The 21556-nt window shown below is 45.1% G+C and overlaps 1 protein-coding gene across 6 annotated transcripts in view; it reads right to left on the bottom strand.

Annotated features, from left to right (window-relative positions):
* Positions 1-21556, bottom strand: part of PDE8B (phosphodiesterase 8B) — a 255295-nt gene that overhangs the window by 44979 nt on the left and 188760 nt on the right. For all 6 annotated transcript variants that reach the window (XM_024997900.2, XM_024997898.2, XM_024997899.2 and 3 more), the window contains exons 9-10: positions 21430-21518; positions 19066-19126 (exon numbers count right to left, since the gene is read on the bottom strand). In XM_024997900.2, the coding sequence (XP_024853668.1) occupies positions 19066-19126; positions 21430-21518 (150 nt within the window). The remainder of the gene's footprint in view (positions 1-19065; positions 19127-21429; positions 21519-21556) is intronic.

The following is a 21556-nucleotide window of genomic DNA, read 5'->3' as shown; positions in this document are numbered from 1 at the left end:
CTGACCTGGGTCAGGCAAGCAAGAGTCCCCAGGTGGAAGGAAGAGTAGGTGGGGGGGCGCGTAGGAGCGATGCCCACACACGTGAAAAAGCTGGTGTGTTTAGGGAACTAGTAGAGCCTGGTGTGGCTGGAACAAAGTGCAGTGAAAGTGGTGGGGAGTGTGCAGGAGCACAGAGGACTTTGCTCCAGAAAGATGCCTGATGGTTGCTTTTTAGACCCCGAGGAGCCACTGGGGAACACTTTAGAATGAGTACTATGGACTGGATGGGATGATGATTTATGTGTGTGGGTAAAGACTTGACTGGCTGAAAAATGTATACATAGCCATAGCTACCTTTATCACACCTTCTACTGATGGAGAGTAGACAAAAGTAAGGCCTGGAGCCAGTCAATCATCTGGTTCTGTAGATACAATATTATAGCAAAGCCTTGACCACTCACTTACACATCACCTATGGCTGCTTTCCTACCACAAGAGCAGAGTTGAGATGGGCAGAGGCAACTGAGACTGTAGGATCTAAAATATTTACCACCTGGTCCTTTAAGGGAAAAAAATGCCAACTTTCTAAAAAGATGTGTAGCACAGAGTTTCCAAATAATACTAGAATATAAAATACTCTTTACCATAAATTCCCTATAGTCAACTGATTCTCACAAAATACTTCTGTTGACTTTTCTCTGAACTCTTGTCTGAGTGGCCTAAGTATGGTTGCAACTGATTAATGAGTGGATTTTCAACCCGAATGTGAGCTGATACTTTGATGTACACTGAGCAGTAAGACGGAAGCAAGACACCCGCTGCACAGGAACCCCACTTCCTCAGCAATGATGCGAGAAGCTTCTTCATTGATTCACGTAATTTTTGAATACTGGAGGGATATCTTTCTTTAAATTTTGCACTATTCACAATGAAACTGCTACAGACTTGATGCCTATTCAAATTTAATCTGCATGATTAACATTCTCTCCACCACTTTCTTAAATCTAGAAAATCAACCACAAAATAAATCCTGGAAATTTTAATATTCAAGATGGTGACACAGGAGGATCTTCAACTCATGGACACACCGAATCTACAACTACATAGGGGACAATTCCCTCTGGAAAAAATCTGGAAATGAGCTGAGCAACTCCTACACAAGTGAATGAGAAAAATCGCACACTGAAGTTGTGGGGAGAGGTTGAGCAACCATCTTATCACAAACCCTACCCCCAGCACAGCAACACAGAATCAAGTGGAAACCCCCAGCTTCTCCTGAGAAGCAAAGAGTTTGGATGCCACAGCTGGCCACTTCCACCTGAGATATGGGACCCCAAATGTCTAGCTTTGAAGCCAACAGTGCTTGGATCCATGAGACCTGCAAGGCTATGGGGAACTCATGGTTCTTAAAGGGCCCATGCAAACTCATCATGGCTAAACACCAGGGCCCGGAGCAGACAGCAAACAGACATTCACTCAGTCTTTTTGTGAAAGAGGTCTATTTGTTTATCTTGAAGCTTTGATCTAAAGGGCAGGCTTCAAATTTAACACACATGTTGGGACCAACTGCAATATTATCCAGGGACTGGGACACCAGCAGAGGCCATTTTTGCACTGTCCTTCTGCTTCATGCTGCTGGCATCTCCCTGAAGTTAAAAGATGATTGCTCCTTGGAAGGAAAGCTATGACAAACCTAGACAGCATATTAAAAAGCAGAAACATCACTTTGTTGACAAAGGTCCATCTAGTCAAAGCTATGGATTTTCCAGTAGTCATGTACATATGTGAGAGTTGGACCATAAAAAAGGCTGAGAGCCAAAGAATTGATGCTTTGGAACTGGGGTGTGGGGGAAGACCCTTGAGAGTCCCTCGGACTGCAAGGAGATCAAACCAGTCAATACTAAAGGAAATCAACCCTGAATATTCATTGGAAGGACTGATATTGAACCTCCAATACTTTGGCCACCTGAAGTGAAGAGCCAACTCATAGGAAAAGACTCTGATGCTGATAAAGACTGAAGGCAAGAGAAGAGGGCAACAGAGGATGAGATGGTTGGATGGCATCACTGACTCAATGGACTTGAGTTTGAGCAAACTCCAGGAGGTGGTGAAGGACAGGGAAGCCTGGCATCCTGCAGTCCATAAAGTTGCAAAGAATTGGACATGACTGAGCGACTGAACACCAACCACAATCTCCTGGAAAGGAGCTTGTGCACATACACGGCACCTTGGTTTTTGTGGCTGCCAGCCAGGAGACACCCCTTGATTGCCTGGCTCTGGTAGCCAGCAGGGCTTCTTTCAGAGGTTCGACAGGACTGCAACAAATGGAAAAATAGTTCTTAACAGGCTGTCCCCCAAGGGCACAGCACAGAGGCAGCACAGAGAAATGCCCAGTCTCACCTGTAAGAGCGATGGTGATTTAGTCATTCAGTCGTGTCCAGCTCTTTGTGGCCCCATGAGCTGTGGCCTGCCAGGCTCCTCTGTCCAAGGGATTCTCCAGGCAAGAGTACTGGAGTGGCTTGCCATTTCCATCTCCAACTTCAAGAGCTGCTGCCTGAGGGTCCCGTTTCCAATCAGCCTCCATCTGGTTCTGACTAGATCCTCTCCACTGAGACACTGACAGGTCTTGGCACACCTTCAACTCTAGAAACCACTAACTCAAAGCAGGCTGCCCAGACAATCACACAGACATGAGGGCCAACTAAGAGCTCGGGCAGGGTAGAGCATTAAGTTTCATCAAGCTGTTTTTTCTAACACACAGAACCAATACAGAGAATCAAGTAAAGTGAAGACACAGAGAAACATGTTCCAAATGAAAGAACAAGATAAAAAGCCCCAGAAAAAGGCCTTAAGTAAGTAGAGATAAGTAATTTACCTAACGAAGATTTCAAAATAACAGTCATAAATGTGTTTACTGAGGTCAGGAGAACAATGCCTGAACAAAGCGAGAATTTCAATAGAGAGAGAATATAAATAAGTACCAAGCATCAATCCCAGAGCTGAATGATATAATAACTGCAGTGAAAACTCCAAAAGAGGAGGGCCAACAGCAGACTAGATGAAGCAGAAGAAAGGATCAGTGAGCGCAAAAGACAGGGCAGTGGGCTCACTCCGAGCAGCAAAAAGAAAAAAGGAATGAAAAAGACTGAAGCGCACAACCAATATTTGCATTACAGGAATTCCAGGAAGAGAAGAGAGAAAGGGATAGAAAGCTTAGTTAAGAAATAATGGCTGAAAACTTCACGGTCAGTGAAGGAAACCGATATCCAGATCCACGAAGCTGCAAAAGTTTCAAATAGATGAATCCAAACAGACCCACACCAACATACATTATAATTAAATCCTCGAAAGTCAAAGACAAGGGCTTATCTTAAAAGCAGCAAGAAAAAAACAATCTGTTATGCACAAGGTAACTTCCATATGACCCTGAGCATATTTTTCAGCAGAAACTGCAGGCCAAAAAGGAATGGTGTGATATATTCAAAGTGCTGGGAAAAAAAAAAAAAAAAAAAAAACTGTCAACCAGAATTCTTCAGAATTGAAGGCGATAAAGAGTTTTACACATAAGGAAACATTGAAGGAGCTCGTAACAACTAGATTGGCCCTGGGCTTCCCTGGTAGCTCAGCTGGTAAAGAATCTGTCTGCAGTGCAGGAGACCCTGCTTTGATTCCTGGGTTGGGAAGATCCCCTGGAGAAGGGATAGGCTACCCATCCAGTATTCTTAGGCTTCCCAGATGACTCAGATGGTAAAGAATCCACCTGCAATGTGGGAGACCTGGGTTCGATCCTGGATTGGGAAGATTCGCTGGAGGAGGGCGTGGCAACCCATTCAGTATTCTTGCCTGGAGAATCCTCATAGACAGAGGTGCCTGGTGGGCTACAGTCCTTGGGGTTGCAAAGAGTCACACACAACTGAATGACTAAGCACAGCACAGCACAAACCGGCCCTAGAAGAAATGTTAAAGACACTTCTTTAAGGTGAAATAAAAGAGAACTAACTAGTAGGAACACAAAGTATAAATCTCACTGTTGAGAGTAATATACAAAAAACAATCTAATGTTGTAAAGGTGGTAGATTGTCACTTATAAAAGACAAAAGTAATAAAAATAACTATAACTAAAATAATTTGCTAATAAATATGTAAGATAAAAGGATGCTGAACAACAACATTCGAAAGAATAAAAACTGACCAGTATTTTACGTTCCACAAAAAATCAACTTGGAATGGACTGAGGACTTGAATTTAAGTCCTGAAGCCACGAAACTCCTAGAAGAAAACATAGGAAGTAAGCTCCTTAACACTGGCCTTGGTGATGATTTGTAAAAAATCTGATACCAAAGCAAAAGCAACAGAAGCATAAATAGACAAGATGGACTGCATCACACTAAAAGCTTCTGCACAGCAAAGGAAACCATCAACCAAATGAAAAGGCAACCTACAGTATGGGAGAAAACACTGCGTATCTGATAAAGGGCTAATATACAAAAGAAAGAACGCATATAACTTAATAGCAAAAAAAATCATCCAATTAAAAAATGGGCAGAGGATCTCTCTAGATATTTTTGTAAAAAAGATATACAGATGGCCAACAGGTATACAAACAGGTGCTCAATAACACTAATCATCAGGTAAATGCAAATCAAAGCCACAACAAGATATCAACTCATATCTGTTCGAATGGCTATTATCAAAAAGATAAGAAATACCAGGTGTTGGCAAAGATATGGAGGAAAGGGAACCCTTGTATGCGGTTGGTGAGAATGCAAATTGGTACAATCACTTTGGAAAGCAGTATGAAGAGTCCTCAAGATACTAAAAATGAACGTATCATATGATCCAGAATCCCACTTCAGGGCATTTATTCTGAGGAAATGAAATCACTATCTTGCAAAGATAGCTGCACTTTCATGATCACTGCGGCATTATTTACAACAGGCAAGACGTGGAAACAGCCTCTGTGTCCCCTAGTGAATGAACGAATAAAGAAAATCTGGGAATGAGTACAGACAATCCAGGGGGAGCCCAGGAATACTAGAGTGGGTAGTCTATCCCTTCTCCAGGGGATCTTCCCAGTCCAGGAATCAAACGGGGATCTCCTGCATTTATATATACAATGGAATATTACTCAGCTATACTAAAGAAGGAAATTCTGCCATTTGCAATAACTGGACCTTGAAGCATTATGATAGGTGAAATAATTCAGAGAAGGACAAATACTATGACATCTCTTGTATGTGGGATCTAAAAACAAAAAGCCTGATCTCACAGTTGCAGAGGGCAGACTGGTGGTTGCCAGAGGTGGGGGGTTGCGAGGTGGGTCAAATGAGTGAAGGCGATCCGGAGATACCAGCTTCTAATTATGAGGTAACCAGTTCTGAGGATACACGTACGCATTAGTAACACTGTATTGTGATACCAGCTTCTAATTATGAGGTAACAAGTTCTGAGGCTACACGTACGCATTAGTAATACTGTATTGTGATAGCAGCTTCTAATTATGAGGTAACAAGTTCTGAGGATACACGTACGCATTAGTAATACTGTATTGTGTATCTGAAATTTGCTAAGAGAGTAGATCTTATATTTTTTCATCAAAAGAAAAAAATTTCTAACTGGGTGGTGATGATGTTAACTTACTATGTTGATAATTTTGCAATGTATGTCTATCAAATCATTATATGTTCACTTAAAACTAATACAGTGTTATTTGTCAGTAATGTCTCAGTTTTAAAAATCTGAGCCAATGCAGATAAAACTGTGATCTAGACTAAGTCACATATATAAAGTTTTTTTATTTTTAATCCATATGAACCATGTCTTTCCTGAGCATTTTTCCTGCAATGAATTTCTCTGTTCAGAATTTTCCAAGGGTGTATGATGCTGTAGAAAGATTTTTAAGATGTGAGTAGTTAACAGATACTTAAATACAAATTAAAACATTCTTTGGAGGGAGGGGGAGTTCTGTTTTCACCACAATAATATTAAGAAGAGCACTTAATAAACTGTGCTTTTTTTTTTAAGTCCTGATTTATAGCATTTACTGATTTCCTCAGTCTAAAAATATCCCCACCATTGCTGTTTGAAGCTACCAACATGATATCACTGAACATGGGCTGGGGAGATGTGAGATACTTTCTATGCACTTCCCCCATGCAGGTAAAAGAAATGTAAGTAACCTCAAGAGCACAGATAATAGTAAAATGTGGTAACACCCAATAAGTTGTAGATTTTTGAGTACTTATTACCTGTTTTAAAAATTTATTTAACAGCATGATTTAATTTTAATAATGACTCACAGAACTCCAGAAATTGAACGGTCACCTCTCATGAGCCTGTATGAGGCGGTCCCTGCACACCGCTAAGTGGAGACAGAGAGAGCAGCCAGGGCGCTCCTGCAAGACAGCCAGAGGCCGCCATGGGGTGGGATGAGTGGGGCCCCGGGGCAGAAGGGGGCATGAAGCCGAGAGCTGCGAGGAAGACACAGCCTTCAGAACTAGTGGCTTCACGAATGCAGGGAGATGAGGAAAGTAGAGGTGCTCTGAGTTGATTCCCAGGTTGGGGGTGGTGGGCCTGAGTGGAAGGGGTGGTCCCATGAGCTAAGCCAAGGAATTCAGCGGATATGGGGTAGAACATGGTGACTGCATTCTCAGCCATCCTGTCTCTTCTACAGGCCACAGTGCTGGAAGGCCGTTGCTGCTTACTGACTAGAGGAATGAATGCGCAGCTTAGGTGAGCACGTGTCCCAAACTGAAAAGTTCTCAGTGTAAAGTGAAGTAATTCCTTCAGAGGAGGCAACCACCAACTGTTGCTCTGGAAAAAGAACAATTTCTATCAATTGCTAATACTCATAAATTGCATAAAAACAGGTTAAGTAAAACTTTAACCTAAATCAGGTCTCAGTTCAGTTCAGTCCCTCAGTCGTGTCCTAGAGTGAAGTCAGGTCTAAGGTAAGGCAAAAACCTCTCGTGCTGAATTATTTTAAGTCTCCACAGTGAGCAAATATTGCTCACTTAGATAACATATATCTATCACTAGTGTGAATGACACCAATCATCCGAAAATGCAGTCTTGGGAATTTTAGCTAAACTTTGAGAGGAAAGCCCTTCTTCTCAAAGACCAACAGAGAATTTCCTCTTTCAATCCTAGTTGTCTTAAATGTGTCAGAGATCAAGAGGCAACATTAACATTTAAGAAATAGCTCAGCTATGTCTGTTTACCATTCATCAGCAAGACGAATTTGTCTTCCTCTTTAGGCCTCGGTACTGAGGCCCCACAGAATGGGGCGGGCTGTACAGGTGAGCCGGCGTGGGGTCTCACACAGAGGGAAACTGGATTCCCGGCTTGGCCTTAGGAACTCCTCCCCCTCTGTTCTTCCCATCCTCTGCCTCCTGGCTGTCCCCACCACAGGCTAGCTCGCTCGTGCTAAGTCACTCAGTCACGTCTGACTCTGTGCGACCCCATGGACTGCAGCCCGCCAGGCTCCTCTGTCCATGGGATTCTCTGGGCAGGAATACTGGAGTGGGCTGCTGTGCCCTCCTCCAGGGGATCTTCCCCACCCAGGGATCAAACTCAAGCCTCTTATTTCTCCTGCACTGGCAAGTGGGTTTTTGGACCACAGGCGCCACCTGGGAAGACCCATAAATACCTCCTGCTGTGGAAGAGAGAACTGGATAAGGAGCAGCCAGGGCAAAGGTGTCCCATTCCAGTGGCGGGCAGACAGCCTCAGGCCTACTGCCCTGCTGCCCACAAGGGACGGAGTGCCTGCGTCTACCTGAAATGAGGCAGCCTCCTTTCCCACGGTGCTCAGCGCAGGTACACGTGCCCAGAATATTCTCGGTCACTCCTCCCCCTTGTCAGCCAGGTGACTCTCTCAGCTTCAGCCTCTGGGGTCTCATGAAGCTTGCTGTGCCCAGCGCCAGGCCTAAGGGCCCCCTCTCTCTCCTGCGAGCCAAGGCTTTCCCACACACATGACCCACGGCTGCATCCTCAGCATCCTGTCCTGTTCCCTGTTGGGAGCTCCGGGTTGTCTTACCCTCAGACACCCCACAGATATGCACCCTCCTCTGCTCAGGGTTTTGGTCGCTCCAACGTGGTTTCTCAGGAAAAGCTGTGGTTTTGCAACACCAGAGGCCTTTCTTTAAATAGCTCCGCGTAAATATGTACTAAAGCTAAATGGAAAAATTTTGTTTACTTAGTGGCTTTACTAAATCTATCGACAAATATTTGGGGCACCTACTGTGAGTCAAGTGCATCTGTACAGACGCGGTGCCGTGGTGATGCACTGATGGCATAAAGGCCATCTCTAAACATGAGCAGCCATGTTCAGGGATAACTCGAGCTGTGTTTTCAGCGGCAGTGTCCTTCTTCTCCCACTTCTTTTTAAGAAGTCACACTTGGATATGTGCCATGGGAAAACACAGCAGATATTCTTCACAGCAGCATGTGATATGTGTACAGATCAAAACTCTACACGTAATAATAACTTGGGACTAGACAAGGCTGTCCCTTTGATTTCCTGTGCCTTCTGAATGTCACTGTACTAAGGAGTAAAAGCTGGCTTTCAAAATACTTCCCTGATATCTACTGGGCACATACAGTGGCCCAAGGTGAGAACTGACCCAAAGCATATGGATGATACAGAAACACAGAGTCACCACCACCCTCACCGTGGGGACAGAGGAGACAGGCAGGTTCAGGAAGATTCTTGGAAGGGAGAGAACCTGGATTGAAGGAAGCTGCAAAGGGTCTGCATCATTCAAAAATGGGTGACACAGACAATCCAGACAATGCTCACTTAAAGAGGACATATATTACATATCTGGGGGACAGAAACGGGCTAGACGAACTTCCCAACAACTCTGTGATTCTGTGTTCTTATGGTCAGGAGAAGTGCATCTCAGATATATTTGCCACCAAAGGCAACAGTATAGAAAGTGAGGATAAAATCAACACTCTAATAAAATCCAAGTAGAATTAGTTGGATACTGAGGTCCTCAACAGAGCAGAAACTTGAAGAGTGTATTTTTAGGATGCAGAAGTATAATGGTGTTATTAAAAAAATTCTCCCCACCTTGTTTCCATGGATACATTTTCTATGTTAGCACAGGAAATAGAAAACAAAAAACCCCCATGCGATACATCTCAAGTAGTGGGGATTGAGGATGCACTGAAAATGTGTTTTATCACCGGAGATCAGCAGCGACTAGAAAGGAGCAAGTGACTCTCCCCACCTTTCTTCCCTCCTGGGTCCCAGCACCCTCCATACTCTTCCCGTCTTACAGAGAAGGCGGTGGGTGAGGCTGTCTGAGCATTAAGCCCCTGTTTCGTGCACACTGAGGGTAAGCACCTGAATCATGCAGATGTCTCTCAGCCGGGCCACCTGCCTGGAGGGGCAGGATGGGGGGAGACTAGAGGTCAGGGCAGCAAGAGGCGAGGCACACCCAGAGAAGCCAGCCTGAGGGTGGGAACTCCAGGGCCGTGGGGGCGGTGGGTTGGGGGGAGGGGGGCCCCTTGCTCCCCACTGTCTACCCTACAGCTTTGGAAAGTGACAGCTAGATTTCTGCGGCAGTTTGAGAACCAACGAAAGGTGGCCCTTACATCATCCCAAACAAAAGTGTTTCTGGAAGTCTGCTTCAGCACCCGTCACGTCACGGGAAAGCATTCCTGGGAGGCTCGGTGAGTCTGCGCTGACTCTGGCAGGAGCTGGACTGTGTGCACAGCTACGTGGGCCCCTCTATCGCCTGTGAGAGGGCGCGGGGAGCTGGCTCTGGGGTACGATTCAGCAGGGGAGGGAAGGGCCAGACCTCCAACAGAAATATTGTGAGAGCCACACATGCAGGTCACATATACAGTTTTACGTTTTCTAGTAGCTGCATTAAAAAATAAACAGGTGAAATTAGTTTAATATTTTAAGCACAGTATGTGCAAGATGTTATCGTTTCAACATGGAATCAACACGCGACTGAGATATCTTTAATGAGCTAATCTATGTTCTTTTTTCATACTAAGTTCCTAGAATCTCATAATGGTTCACACGTGGAGGACGTTACCATTGGATGAGCTGCAGTTCAGTCTGGGATGGGCAGGTCTAGGGCATAAGCTGGGCAAACACGGAGCATGCTGGGGGTCGTCTGGACACAGGATTCTGAGCCGCCTGGGTCAGGGGCCTCAAGCTCAGGAGGGGAAAGCTGGAGGGCCAGAAGTGAAAACCAGCTCCTGACTCTATCAAATCCAGAACAGCCTCTGCTCATCAACCTGTGATTGGAATTCACATAACAGAATCTTGAAACCATTCCTCTTAGCCAATAGCGCTTAAACTTCCGAGTGAGTCAGAAGCACCTGGAAGGTTTATTAGAACAGGCTGGCAGGGGCTTCCCTGGTGATCCAGTGGTTAAGAATCTGCCTGCCAGGACAGGGAACACGGCCTCCGATCTCTGGACCAGGAAGATCCCACGTGCCGCAGGAGAATGAAGCCCGCACGCCTAGAACCCATGCTCCTCAACAAGAGAAAACACCGCAGTAAAGTTCACACACTTCAGCTAGAGAGAGTAGCCCTCACTCACCGCAACTAGGGAAAGCCCACACGCAGTAATGAAGAGCCAGCAGAGCCATAAACAAACAAACAAACAAACAAACAGGTTGCCCAGGCCCACCCACTGAACTTCTGATTCTGTAGATGAGCTCTGTAAGTCTGACAAATTCCTGGGGCCACTACTGCTCCTGGGAACCACATTTAGAGAACCACTGCTCTAGTCTAACCTCCGGCCAATGTGTGACCTTCCTAGACAGCTTTTCCCACTGAAGGCTCAGTGTACTTCTATTTGATTACCTCCATGGTACTGAACTCACTACCCACAGAGGCCACCGATTCCACTTCAATTCTAATAATTCTTTCCCATATTGAGCCTAATATGATACCTTAAAACTTTCCACTGCTTCTGCCTTCAGGGCTCCATTTCTCCTTCCTCACTCAGTCTTCACAAAACTAAAGATCTGTTCCGTTCCTTTTTCTCACTCCCTGGCACCTACATCCTTTGTATCTTGTTTTAGGCAATTATGACAGGCTTAGTATTATGCATTATTATTACAGCAAAGTTCTATTCTCCCCTAATATTTACAACAATTTCAAGATTAAATAGTTTACTATAAAACAAAATACAGTCATCCCTTGGCATCCATGGGACCCACCCCCCAGTCGTCCTCCACCCCCATGGATATCAAAATCCACAGACATTCAAGTCTCTTGTATAAAATGGCATGGTAGTATGAACCCTGAAAAGCTTATCTCAAAACAAGGTTTCATAACTGCAAACTTGGCCAATTCAGTCCCTATTTCTGCCTCTACTATCCCCAAAATAAGTCACGTGTGTGAAAGTGCTTTTAAAGCAGGCACTTCCACATGCCTGTCCCCATACTGATATTAGTCCGTGATGATGATTGCACACATTTTCACTGTCAGAAACAAAGATTCCACTAAGCCAAATGGATTCACATTAAATAGCTCTCCTGCATTCAGAGATTATCTCCTTCCTATTTTCCAGGGCTGAAACAACCTTCCTGTCATGAGGGTGAGGAGGTGCTCAGTGAAATTCCGAAGGCAGGAACTTCTCTTGTGTAGCTCTGGAAAGCCCTGTGCAAAGTCCAGGTCAAATTGGTCTCAGTCTGCTCTCAAGCAGCCTCTGTCCTGTAATGTTAGTCAGAAAGCAGACTGCCTCCTCCAAGGCCGGCCATGATTTTCTCCTGCTACTACCCCGGGGAACAAGGGAGTCTTTTCGGGAGCTGCTCATTGGGTGGGCTGTGCTTTCTGACTTCACAACAAAACCACTTCCTCTTATTGGACATGAGACACATGCGTCTCCCAGAGGCTTTGCTACGGCTGTGTGTCTCCCTCCTCCTGAGAACATGGACAGGTGATGCAGTCTGACGGACCTCACCAGCTGCAGCCCCGCACTTGCCCCAGGGCTCCAAGCCTGCCACGGACGCCTGGTGTTTGAGAGCACTATGCTCCCCAGCAAGAATACACAGAAGAACTACAGAAAAAAGATCTTCACAACCCAGATAATCACGATGGTGTGATCACTCACCTAGAGCCAGACATCTGGAATGCAAAGTCAAGTGGGCCTTAGGAAGCATCACTATGAACAAAGCTAGTGGAGGTGATGGAATTCCAGTTGACCTATTTCAAATCCTAAAATAGGCCAGCAAATTTGGAAAACTCAGCAGTGGCCACAGGACTGGAAAAGGTCAGTTTTCATTCCATTCCCAAAGAAAGGCAAATGCTTTGGGATTTGCTTAAAGTTTAAGAATGCTTAAACTACCGTATAATTGCACTCATCTCACACGCTAGTAAAGTAATGCTCAAAATTCACCAAGCCAGGCTTCAGCAATACGTGAACCGTAAACTTCCAGATGTTCAAGCTGTATTTAGAAAAGAGGAACCAGAGATCAAATTGCCAACATCCACTGTATCATCAAAAAGGCAAAAGAGTTCCAGAAAAACATCTACTTCTGCCTCATTAACTATGCCAAAGCCTTTGTGTGGATCACAACAAACTGTGGAAAATTCTGAAAGAGATGGGAATATCAGACCACCTGACCTGCCTCCTGAGAAATCTGTATGCAGGTCAAGAAGTAACAGTTAGAACTGGACATGGAACAACAGACTGGCTCCTAATTAGGAAAGGAGTATGTCAAGGCTGTATATTGTCACCCTGCTTATTTAACTTATATGCAGAGTACATCGTGAGAAATGCTGGACAAGATGAAGCACAAGCTGGTATCAAAATTGCTGGTAGAAATATCAATAACCTAAGATAGGCAGATGATACCACCCTTATGGCAGAAAGCAAAGAACTACAGAGCCTCTTGATGAAAGTGAAAGAGGAGAGTGAAAAAGTTGGCTTAAAACTCAACATTCAGAAAACTAAGATCGTGGCATCTGGTCCCATCACTTCATGGCAAATAGGTGGAGAAACAGTGGAAACAGTGACTTAATTTTTGGGGCTCCAAAATCAGTGCAGATGGTGACTGCAGCCATGAAATTAAAAGATGCCTGCTCCTTGGAAGAAAAGTTATGACCAACCTAGACAGCTTATTAAAAAGCAGAGACATTACTTTGCCAACAAAGGTCTGTCTAGTCAAAGCTATGGTTTTCCCATTAGTCATGTATGGATGTGAGAGTTGGACTCTAAGGAAAGCTGAGCACCAAAGAATTGATGCTTTTGAACTGTGGTGTTGGAGAAGACTCTTGAGAGTCCCTTGGAGACTCAAGGAGATCCAACCAGTCCATCCTAAAGGAGATCAGTCCTGGTTGTTCATTGGAAGGACTGATGCTGAAGCTGAAACTCCAGTACTTTGGCCACCTCATGCGAAGAGTTGACTCATTGGAAAAGACCCTGATGCTGGGAGGGATTGGGGGCAGGAGGAGAAGGGGACGACAGAGGATGAGATGGCTGGAAGGCGTCACTGACTCGATGGACGTGAGTTTGGGTAAAATCCGGGAGCTGGTGATGGACAGGGAGGCCTGGCGTGCTGCAGTCCATGGGGTCGCAAAGAGTCAGACATGACTGAGCAACTGAACTGACTGACGCTCCCCGTATTCTAATGGCCAAGGCTTGCAGGAATGAGAATGTGGGCTGCACTGAAACTGGGCTGGGGGGTAGGCGCTATGGGGGAGGCAATGTTGACACCCCCTCTGCTTTGACCAGGCCAGCTTAGGAAGAGCTGGTGTAAAGCTGGGATCCCAGAAGCCTCCTTCCGCTATACATGTCTGACCCCTGGACTGTGTTTTCCAGACCCCTGAAATCCCACAGGCATGGAGGGGGCCCTTCCAGAGGACTGGCAGATGGTCCCTGACCTAAGAAAGTAGGAGATCCAAGAAAGAAAATCACCTTTAGAAATGAGGCAGGCAAATTTTTTCTGTAAAGGGCCAGAGAGCACTTTTTTAGGATTTGCTGGGCACACGGTCTCCACTGTACCCGCTCGACTCTGCTGTTGAATAAAAGCAGCCACAGGTGCTATGTAACCAAGAGTGAGGCTGTGAGCCAATAAAACTTTATTTACAAAGCAGGCCACGTTTGGCCCGTAGCTTGTAGCCCTCTGTCCTAGAGGACACCGAAAAAATCACAGCCAGCCTCAGTCGGTCCTGTGTTTTGTGCTTCTCGAGCACCCAGTTCACACCTCCCCACGCTGTGCTCTAGAAACGTGTCCTGTTTATCTGTCTGTGGACCCCATGGCTTCCGGAGCAGAGGCTGTGTCCCTGGAACCAGACAGAACAGCTCGTTAATATTAATACTTTATCTGGGGAGAAAGTGTGAGAGTGCTGCAGGGGGAGCTGATGTTGATAGCAGACAAACCTCCTGGGGCATTTCCAGCCTTTTGGCAAAAATTTACAGGAACAAGGGAATCTTTTCAGGAGATGCTGATTAGGTGGGCTGTGCTAGGAAAGATCCAAGAAGAAAAGATCTTTGCTGATGTCAAGCACCAGCAGGAGATAGCCGCCTGGCTTCCAATTTCATCCTTTGTTAAAATGCAGACCCATGGGTGGATTCTGACATCAGGGCTAAACCCCAGAAAGCAGTGCTACCGGAGCTGCCTGTAGACGGGCTGCTCCCACCCCCAGGGAGCCTTCCTGTCACAGACCCATCAACTTATTCACTGCAGCCTCCTTTGATGAGGAGGAAAAACACCATGGCTGGCCAGAGATATAAAAATCCTTTGTTATCGGAAAGTCTAAAGTGTCTCTCCAGGCCAGTGTAGCACCGGTAGGTGACGTCAATGGCTCAGGACATCTGAGCCCCGCGTTTTCACCCTTCTCAGAACAGCAGCTAATTTATGGCAGTAAAGACATTTCTATTTCGAGCCTCAGAAAAGAGGAGGTGGCCCCTCTTCTTCTGCATCCCTAAGTCCTGTGCGAAGGGCTTGCCTCCACCCCGGGAGGCAGGAAGGGCTTACAGGTGGCAAGAAGGCAGGACCAGAACATTCACGTCCATCCCAGCTCACCGACGGCTTGGGAACCCACTAGGTGCCAGGCAGCACAGGCACGCAAGCACAGCCCAAGGACCCTGCTGGAGAGAAGAGGGCAGGGAGGCACACGGGTAGCATCATAAGGGTGGGCACGACACAGCAACGAAGGCACTTCAGGGGCTTGAGGACGGAGCTGGAACTTGATGTTTCTGGGGCTGGACCATGGCTGGCTGGCAGAATTTGGGGACATGGAGCTGCAGGGAGAATGATAACAGGAGACAGGGTCGGGTTCACTAAAAGAGAAAGTGGCAAAGGAGAAGGAGCAAGCCCTGGCCAGCGGCGGAGGCTGTGCTTGGCTTTGGATGTGGGTTGACTTGACTCATTTCTGAAAAGGCATGAACGCACCCAGTGGGCCTGTGTCCTGCACTGTGGTGTCACAGCCCCTACGCTGGCTTGCCCTGCCTGGGTTCACTAGTGTGTCTCTAAAAAGCCCCCAGGATATCCTATGGTTCTCCCTGCACCCATTTCACCTCTCACGCAGACCTCATCCTTCCGCCTGCAATGTCTAAGCTTGGCGGCTGAATTTTTTTTTTTAACCTATGAAAGTCAGTTCCCCTCCTTCCTCAGAGGTCTCCAAGGACTTGCTTCTCTGCATGGACTTAAGGTATTAACACATAACTGACTGGAGACATAGTAACACCACAGGTATCAGTTTCTACAAAAATCCCCCTAGTGAAAACTGCTTGATTCCAGATGAAACCATGCTGATGGAGGCATTTTTATGTTGAACTAAACCTTTCAAAAAAGTACATGGTTGCTTTTGTTATTCTGGAATGCTTTTCTAATATTCTTAAGAAAGAAGAACAGAGCTGGAGGTATCACACTTTGTTATTCCAAACTATGCTACAAAGTCATAGTAGTCAAGACAGGATGGTACATAAAAACAACACACAGATCAACGTACCTATTGATGTTGATCACCAGAGAGTCCAGACATAACCCACATATATATATGTACGGTCAATTAGTTTATGATAAAGAAGCCATGAATACACAAAGAGGAAAGAATAGTCCGTTTAGTAAATGATGTTGGAAATTAAATACCTACATGGGAAAGAATGAAACTGAACCACTATCTTACACCATACACAAAAATCTACTCAAAATTGATTACAGTTTTGAACATAAGACCTGAAATCATGAAACTCCTAGAGGAAACCATAGGAGATAAGCTCCTTGACACTGGTCTTGGCAGTGATTGTTTTGACAGCAAAAGCAAGGGCAAAAAAAGACCCCAAAAATAAATAATTGGGACTACACAAAGTCATCAAGAAAATGAAAAGATATCATACCAAATGGGAGAAAATATTTGTAAATCACATAGCTGATAAGGGAGTTAGCATCTAAAAAATATAAAGAAATCATACAAAAAAAAAAAAAAAAGAAATCATACAACTCAATAGCAATAGTAAACAAACAATCCAATTAAAAAATGCATGGAGGATTTAAACAGACATTTTTCTAGAGAAGACTTCCAGGTACACAAATAGGTTTTCAACATCGCTAATTATCAGGGAAATACAAATCAAAGCCATAATGAGATATAAACTCACACTCATTAAAATGGCTATCACCAAAAAGTAAAATAAAATAAAATAAAATGGCTATTACCAAAAAGTAAATAAAAAACAGAACAGGAGTGGTCCAGGATGTCGAGAAAAGGGAATCCTTGTGCACGGCTGGTGGGAATGTAAACTGGTGCAGACAGTATGGGAAAGAGAAGAGGAGTTCTTAAAAAAATTAAAAATGGGACTACCATATGATCCAGAAATTCCACTCCTGGGTATTTATCCAAAGGAAATAAAATCACTAGCTCGAAAAGATATACACCCCATGCTTACTGCAGCGTTATTTACAATAGCTAAGATGTGGAAACAACCCAAGTGTCCGTGGATGGCTGAATGGATAAAGAAAAAGTGGTTTCTATACACACAATGAAATATTATTTAGCCACAAGAAAGAAGGAAATCTTGCCAATTAAAACGACATGGATAGAGCTTGAGGGCACCATGTAAGTGAAGTAAGTCAGGTGGAGAAAGATACAATATGTAATCATTTATATGTGGAGTCTAAAACAAAAACTCACTCATACAGACAATAGTTTGGTGGTTGCCAGAGGTAGGGGTGGGGTGGGTGAAAGGGATGCAGGAAGTCAAAAAGTACAAGCTTCCAGTTATAACAAGTAAGCGCTGAGGATGTGGTGTATAACCTGGGCTATGGTTAGTAATGCCACGTTGCATATTTGAAATTTGCTAAGAGTTGGTATTCAACATTCTCATTAAAAGAAAAAACTTGTAACCATGTGTGGTGATAGATGTTAACTACACTTACTGTGGTGATCACTTCACAATATATACAAATACCGAATCATTAGTTTCTAAAGAAGCATGGGCATGGATACCTTCCAAGGGTTTACATACCAGCTGGAAGCTCACTGCACTCAGCCTGTGTCCTCGGAAGCCACCTTCTCACCGGGAAGAGCCCAGGAATCTTCAGTCTGCAGTTCCCTAGTTTACCTGCTTGCCTGGCCAGGCTTCCTCCTGACCCCAGCCACCTCCCAGGTCTCCGACACGTTACCCGAAAGGGATTACGCCCTGAAGCCCTTCATATCCTTGATAGACACTGTCCCTTCGGTTAAAATCTTCATCTAAGTCAAAGGCCATGTTTGAAAGGTTTTAAAAAATAGATCACACACACACAAACACACACAATGGAATACTATTCGGCCATAAAAAGAATGAAATCTTGCCATTTGCAACAACATGGATGGACTTGGAGGGTATTACGTGAAGCGAAATAAGGCAGAGAAAGACTGTATGATATCACTTATATGTGGAATATAAAAAATAAAATGAACAAACAAGAAAGACAGACTCAGGTATAGAGAACTAGTGGTTACCAGTGGGAAAAAGGAAGGGAGGAGAGGAAAATTGGGCAGGGAATTAAGAGGCATAAACTACTAGGCATCAGATAAATACGCTACATGGATATATGGTACCACACAGGGATTACAGGCAATATTTTATAATAACTATAAATGGACTATAACCTTTAAAAAATTGTGAATCACTATGTTGTACTGAAATTTACATAATATTGCACATTGAGTATATCTAAATAAATTTTTATTAAAAAATAGACCATTGGTAATTATGTTTGTTGAATAGCTTTTAATCAACAAACTTTAAAGCATAAAGTGACAATACACACAATCCAGTACTAAAGTATAAATCAATAAGAAAAAATGACACACCATTGCTGTTCTCTATGATAAAACTACCTAAATAAAGTTCCTAAATACAGCAACATTAAAATTCTGTTACTTCAGAAAACACTCAAATATATTGTTCTGCATGCTGCTGCTGCTGCCAAGTTGCTTCAGTCGTGTCTGACTCTGTGCGACCCCATAGATGGCAGCCCACCAGGCTCCCCCGTCCCTGGGATTCTCCAGGCAAGAACACTGGAGTGGGTTGCCATTTCCTTCTCCAATGCATGAAAGTGAAAAGTGAAAGGGAAGTCGCTCAGTTGTGTCCGACTCTTCGCAACCCCATGGACTGTAGCCCACAAGGCTCCTCCGTCCATGGGATTTTCCAGGCAAGAGTACTGGAGTGGGGTGCCATTGCCTTCTCTGATTGTTCTGCATGACATAATGGTTAAAGAAAATCGCAGTACTAATTGCAAATGATTTCTGTTTTTGACACGAATTTATAGGGGTGAAATGCTCAAATAAATATATACTTTTCATGTAAGAAATTAAGGTAGAAAATTAGAACAGCTTTTATTTGGAAGAAAAAACATTTTATGATCTCATTAAATATATTGGTCCTGCACCGTTCAGTCACAAGCTAAATCATAACCTATGGAGCATTACTAATAAAGTGCATAGGCTTGCTGGAGAATCTTTTCTTTTACTCTTTGTCTAAGGGCCTCATTTTGCCCTAAAGCCTCTAAATTGGCAACTACCGTAGATACAGAGAAAGACAGACAGAGAGCAGTGGTGAGGGGTAAGGGATGCATGGTCACGCCGAAAAAGCACATGAAGCAAACTGAAGGCCTTACCTGCTTGTTTTTGTCAGTGCTACAACACAGTTTCTTGAGGGAGACGAAATGCCTGATCTTCCTAATAACATGAATAATCCATGATTAGTGAGTCAGACATGAGACAATTCAACAAGTCAGCAAACGAAAACATCAACAGAATCTTCTTCAAGTAAAAAACTCCAGGGTCCATTCTGGGGCAGGTATTAAATTCCAATAAAACACAATCTATAAAAGATGCATTTTTTTTTTTTTTAAACACACAATCTACACCTGCCTTCAAAAACTGGGCTCTCCTTTTAATCACGGCTGGCTCCGAAACACTCTCCTAATGGATACTACATTTCTAACTGACTCCTGAGGGCTGGCTCCTAGACAGCCTTGGTGACAGGATGAAATGCTACTCCAAACGAAATGGGTTTTAATTCTGCAGACACGAACACTTTTATGGCTTATATAGAAGGCACTCATTTGGTGAGTACTCAGGTACTGACCAAAGTCCATGGTTGCTATTTTTATATTTAATATTCCACACTCTTTCACAGCCTGGTCATCATGCACAATGTCACTTTTCAGGGCAGAGAGAAGTCCTCTTATTTTCAGTTCATGGACAGAACCCCGAGACAGCCTGTGGTCTTGGCCGTCACCACAGGGAGACGGAAAAGACAACAGGTGTCTTAGTGCTACACAAAGGTCAGCTCCAGGCAGACTTTTCTCGAGCGCAGCTAGAATTTCACAGGGCCACGTTAGGTTCCACAGTAAGGAACCTCTTTTCTCTGTTTCTGTTTCTGTCTCTTTGGTTCTGTTTTCTCTGGAGGACTCTGAAGAGAGAATCGAATATGCTGGTTATTCTGTATTGAGCTTCACTAAATAGGAAGAGGTAAAATGTCCCCACCCTTAATAAGACTTTCTTCTGATAGTTCACTGGGGGAAATACGGGTGGGGTGTGGGAAATAACACTGCCTCTGGACAACAGAACTTCTTGCTCTTACCTGTAAAATCAGAAAGATCAGAAAAACTCAACCTGACAGAAATCACCAAACAGTAACATGGTCTCCTCTGCTTTGTAAGCTAATAATTCTGGTCATACACAACACACAAGTCCATCTTAGGAAGAAAACACAGTCCCCGGATGCAGTCGGAAACAATGACGTGACGGCCGGCGTGGCCCTGAGTTCTGACTGCTGCTGGGAATGGCCCCGAGGAGGCCTGCGTGCTCGGTGGGGGCAGAGGGGCCCTCGGGGGCCTTTCTCTGCAAGCTCATGACCTCCGCTCAGGGCATGCCGGTGCCCCCGCCACCTGGAGTGAAGCAGAGCGGCAGGAAAGATGGGACAGTGGTCTCTGAACTGAGCAGGAACAGTTTCAAAACTAACCAGTAAGTGAAATCAGAGGGATAGCACCCTACAGACACTTTGCTGGCTACAGATTGCCTTCCAACCTTCCCCAGTGGCTCAGACAGTAAAGAATCTGCCCGCAATGCTGGAACCTGGGTTCCATCCCTGGGTCAGGAGGATCCCCTGCAGGAGGAAACGGCAACCCACTCCAGTATTCTGGTCTAGAGAGTTCCTCGGACAGAGGAGCCTGGTGGGCTACCGTCCATGTAGTCACAGAGTCGGACATGACTGAGTGACTAACACACACACAGTAAGTCACAGACGGGGCTCTCCTGCCTGGCTGTTCACACCGTAACTGCTCTTTTTCCAAAATGTCACCCAGTGGCGTGTGTACCCTGTACACCTATACTAAGAGGCTGGTTGGTTGACTCCAGGCTCCTTTACAAAGGCTCCTCGGTGGGGCACTGTTAGGGGTCCTGTTTGGCTCCATAAACCTTCTCACAAAACAACTGGGAGAAGGAAAAGGAATTGCATATTTTCTTTGTTTCCCTGCAAATGAATAGGCTCCTCTGGTAAGCTGAGGCTACATGGAATCAGCTGCCTCAGCTTCTGGTCAGACACCTTTCTCTCCTAAGCATGACCCTCGTGCTCTGTCCTCTCGTGAACAAGCCCTGAGGCCTGGAGAGAATCATCAAAGAGCCAGTACCCCAAAGAAAGGAGCTCAGCTCCCAGGCGGGGCTGAGGCAGGGAGCCCCGAAGTTCTGTAGTTGCAGTGATGACAAGGGAAGGTCTATAAATTGGCCCCTTGGGGTGTGGGGACAACCACAGACAACCAGGCGGAGGTGGACAGTTGGGCTGAGGCTTCAGAAGGCCCACAGGCAGGAGAAGAGGGGTGATTTGTTCAGGGGCCGCATGGAGGCGGCCTCGGCACGCATTATGTACACACCCAGTCCTGTTGTACTGGTGGGTTTAACCCACTTGCATTTCCCACGTACAAACCCGATGCCCACAGGGGCCCCTCAAACAGCAGAGGTTAAGAGTGGGCGCTCACCCTCCTTGGCCGATCACTGGTGTGATCTTCACGTGCTGCTGGATGCTGTCGCCGGATTTCCGTCTGGCGTAGTAGACGCCCTGCCACTCCTACAGGGACAAAGAGAGCTCTCAAGATCCTTCCGTCC

The sequence above is a fragment of the Bos taurus genome, chromosome 10 (assembly GCF_002263795.3).
Source record: "Bos taurus isolate L1 Dominette 01449 registration number 42190680 breed Hereford chromosome 10, ARS-UCD2.0, whole genome shotgun sequence".
Lineage (NCBI taxonomy): Eukaryota > Metazoa > Chordata > Mammalia > Artiodactyla > Bovidae > Bos > Bos taurus.
Note: the sequence above shows the minus strand (reverse complement) of the source record. Positions and strands in the feature narration are given on the sequence as shown.